The following is a 3919-nucleotide window of genomic DNA, read 5'->3' as shown; positions in this document are numbered from 1 at the left end:
GGCCGGCCGGGGGAGGGCGGCGGCGGCGGCGGCAGGAGGCAGCAGGCGGCGGCGGCCGGCTCGCTGCGCGGAGGCCTGGGAGCTGTCCAGGGTGCTGAACTCGCCGCCCGCCGCTTATGACCCAGCAGGGCGCGGGGCGCGGCGACCTGTGGGACTCATGGTGGCCTGGTGAGCCGCGCTGGAGGGCAAGTGCGAGGCCGGCCGCGGCGCAGCCCTCCCCCGTCGCCGCCGCCGCCGCCGCAGGAGGAGCAGGCAGGGCAGCGGGCCGGCGAGGCGCCCGGGCTGGAGAGCCCCTCCGCGGCGGGCAGCGCGCCACAGCCGGGCGCCCGGAGCCCCACCAAGCCATAGCGCCTGGCCAGCGCCATCCCCGGGCCTTCGCCTGCGCCCGGCCGCTGCCCTCCGGCTTCTGTTAGACCTCCCCTCGGGGGGGTTTCTACGCTGATCTTCGGGGAGGGGGCTGCTTTTTTGGGGGGGGGCTTCTTTTTCGGTGCTGCGGTTGGCTTCTTTCCCCCCTCCTTGGAACTCCTCGGCTTGAAGCTGCGGGGGGCCCTTCGCATTTCGGGAGCGCTCCGAAACCATGCCAAGATCTTTCCTGGTGAAAAAGGTCAAACTCGACGACTTCTCCTCGGCGGACCTAGAGAACTCCTACAGCAGGTCGCGGACGGACTTCAACTCCCGGATCCATGACAAGGGTAAAGACCCCGCGGGGGTGGGCAGGGGCCGGCGGGGGGGGGTAAGAGGGGGCCCTGATCCACCGAGGGGGGAGGGGAGGAGAGACGGGGCCGAGGGGCGGGGGGGCATGAGGGGGCCCCTGATCCACCGAGGGGGAGGGGAGGAGAGACGGGGCCGAGGGGCCGGGGGGGGGGGAGCAGCGGTGTTCCAGCCCTTGCCAACTGGCCGCAGCCCGCAGCCCGGGCCTGCCCCTGCGCAGAGGGGGGGCGAAGCGCGACTCCGGTATGCGGCTCCTTTCCTGGAATGCGGGCCGCGGCGGCAGGAGGAGCGAGCCATATTGAGAGAGCGCCTCTCGTCCCTCTCTGCTTGCCGCGTTGACTCTGCACATTTCAGCTGCCAGCCCAGCTCCGGCTCAAATTAGACCGGGGGGGGGGGGGGTGGCGGAGAGCTTCTGGCACGGTGCGGCGGCCGCGGGGGTCACCGATCTGCATAGAGGAGGGGGGGCCGGGAGGGGCCATTTCACTGCAGCCCTCGTGAGCCGGGCCCTTTTGTCTGGCGCTCGTCAAGTTCAAGGGCAAACGAGATTCACCCCCCCCCCCGCTCCTTCTCTTCCCCTGGGGAGGGACAGCCCACGGGGGTCTCCGTGGCCCCCCCTCCCCTGGTGGTTCCAAGAGCCCCGGCTGAAATCCGAGGGGTGTTTCCCACCCTCCGGCCTGGGCTGCTGGCGAACCCCCTCCCTCCCTCCCCGCTTTTGTTCCGGGCAATACGGCTGCGGCGTGTTGCATAATCGCCGGAATTCTGCTGAAGTGGTTCGAAAACAGGGAAGAAAGGAGAGGGCCGAAGAGCTCCCTCGCCCACAAAGGCCCCCCCCGCTTCTCTTCGGTCTCCTGCAGAGCGCTGACCTTGAAGGGAGGGGTCTGGGGGGCAGAGAAAGGGGGGGCGCCCCCGCTCCTCCCAAGGGGCCGGAGGACTCTTCTCTCCCCCTCCCCCCCCCCCCCGGCAGCCCCTTATCTGGCCAAACGAGCCGCAGGTGAAAGGCCGGGAAATAGCTGGGAATGATGGAGCGGCTGCGGGGGGGGGGAGGGTTCATCAAGCGCCGCGGAGATTAGCATGACAGAGGAGCCGCCTGGCGGGGAGGGGGGCGAGGGGGGCGAGGGGGGGAAGGGAGGGGGGGCGGGGCGGGGGTGCTCCTCGCGGCTCCAGCTTGTTGCATCTATTAACTAGAGAGCTCTCGAGCTGAGCTGCCGAAGCCCATCAATTATTGACTAATCAGAGAATCCTGCGAGGCCTCTTGGCGGCCCCCGGGCCGGCGCTGCCTGCGGCGCTCTCTAAACAGGCGCTCTCCTCTTCTTCCCCCGGCCTCCCCGACCCGCTCTTGCTCCTGCCTCCCTCCTCCCTCTCCCTCCTTCCTGTCTTCCTTCCCCCTCCCTCCCTCTCCTTCCTCCCTGTCTTCTTCCTTCTCCTCTCTTCCTTCCTTCCTTCCTTCCTTCCTTCCTTCCTTCCTTCCTTCCTTCCTTCCTTCCCTCCTTCCTTCCTTCCTTCCCCTCCCTTCTCCCTCTCCTTACTTTCTGTCTCCCTCCCTCCTCCTCCCTCCCTTCCTTCCGTCTTCCTTCCTTCCTTCCCCTCCCTCTCCTCTCCTTCTCCCTCTCCTTACTTCCTGTCTCCCTCCCTCCTTCCTTTCCTCCCTCCCTCTCCCCTTCCTTCTTTTTCCTCCCCCTCCCTCCCTCCCTTCCTCCCTCTCCCCTTCCTTCCTTTTCCTCCCTCCTTCCTTCCTGTCTTCATTCCTCTCCCGCCCTTCTGTCCTTTCCTTCCTTCCTGTCTCCCTCCTTCCTTCTCCCCCCTCCCTCTCCTCCCTTCCCCCCAAATTTTCTGCACCCCCTCCCTTTCCTCCCCGACCCCCGGCCCCTCCCGCCTGCTCCCCGCTTCCCCCCCGCCCCCCCAGGAGGATACATCGCGAGTACATCACGCCGTCGTCGGTGTATGAGGGCGAGAGCGACAGCGGCCTCAAGGTGCCCTCGCCGTCGGGTGCCATCTACCCGGGGGCGCACGGCGGCGACTACGGCGCGCCGGACTCGGACCAGCCCGACAGCCCGCACTCGGAGTTGGCCGGCGGCTACATCAACGGCGACGCGGCGGTGAGCGAGGGCTACGCGGTCGACGCCTTCTTCATCACCGACGGCCGGTCGCGGCGCAAGGCGGCCGGGGCCGGGGCGGGGGCTGGGGCGGGGGGTGGCGGGGGCGGCTCGGCCTCCCGCCTGGGCCAGCCCGGGGCCAGCAGCAGCGCCACACGTGCAGCGAGTGCGGCAAGACGTACGCCACGTCGTCCCAACCTGAGCCGCCACAAGGCAGACGCACCGCAGCCTCGACAGCAAGATGGCCAAGAAGTGCCCGACGTGCGGCAAGGTGTACGTCTCCATGCCGGCCATGGCCATGCACCTGCTGACGCACGACCTGAAGCACAAGTGCGACGTGTGCGGCAAGGCCTTCAGCCGGCCCTGGCTGCTCCAGGGCCACATGCGCTCGCACACGGGCGAGAAGCCCTTCGGCTGCGCGCACTGCGGCAAGGCCTTCGCCGACCGCTCAACCTGCGCGCCCACATGCAGACTCACTCCGCCTTCAAGCACTTCAAGTGCAAACGCTGCAACAAGACCTTCCGCCCTCAAGTCCTACCTGAACAAGCACTACGAGTCGGCCTGCTTCAAGGGCGCCGTGCCGCCCCCCTCAGCCCCCTCGAGCCTTGACTGCCCCGCCCCCGCCGCCCCCCAGCAGCTCCGCGCCTCGCCTCGCCTCGCCTCGCCGACGGAGCACAGCCATGACGCCCGGCCTTGGAGCCGGCGGGGAGCGACGCCCGCTCTGGCCCCCACCCCCCGGGCGCCCCTTCCGCAGCCGCAAGACCCCCCCTCCCCCCTCCCACCCCGCCTTCGCCTTCCAAGGGGGTCAACCTTTTTGTTTTTAAACGCGAAGAGAGATTTTTGCAAAAACTCCTCAGCCAACGAATGGCCACCAAGTGTTCACCTTGACCGAGGTAAACCGACACCAAGCCAGTGTTTCACCCTCGCTGCCAACCGATCCGGGGCAGAGCGAGGACGCCCACCGTCACAAGATGGATGCATTTCTTCCATCCTGAGTTATGTCCGGCCAACCAGTCTCTCTCCTGTTTTCCTTTCTGTTTTTTTTTTTTGGGGGGGGGGGGGGTTGCGCAGGATGAGCTGCCCAGAAGGCTGGCGTTTGGGTTTGTTTTTTTTTT

The 3919-nt window shown here is 67.7% G+C and overlaps 1 protein-coding gene across 1 annotated transcript; it reads left to right on the top strand.

The window, feature by feature from the left end:
- Positions 1-513: 513 nt before the first annotated feature.
- Positions 514-3560, top strand: LOC132590746 (transcriptional repressor scratch 1-like; the record flags this gene model as incomplete). The annotated part of the gene is given in 7 exon segments (XM_060263656.1): positions 514-709; positions 2631-2931; positions 2934-2998; positions 3000-3017; positions 3019-3250; positions 3253-3326; positions 3328-3560. Coding segments are annotated over 7 exon segments (1055 nt in total), but the record flags the coding sequence as incomplete, so codon positions are not given.
- Positions 3561-3919: the final 359 nt, after the last annotated feature.

This window comes from Heteronotia binoei, unplaced genomic scaffold (assembly GCF_032191835.1).
Source record: "Heteronotia binoei isolate CCM8104 ecotype False Entrance Well unplaced genomic scaffold, APGP_CSIRO_Hbin_v1 ptg000593l, whole genome shotgun sequence".
NCBI classification, from domain to species: domain Eukaryota; kingdom Metazoa; phylum Chordata; class Lepidosauria; order Squamata; family Gekkonidae; genus Heteronotia; species Heteronotia binoei.
The sequence above is the reverse complement of the archived record's forward strand: the minus strand, read 5'-3'. Positions and strand labels throughout refer to the sequence as shown.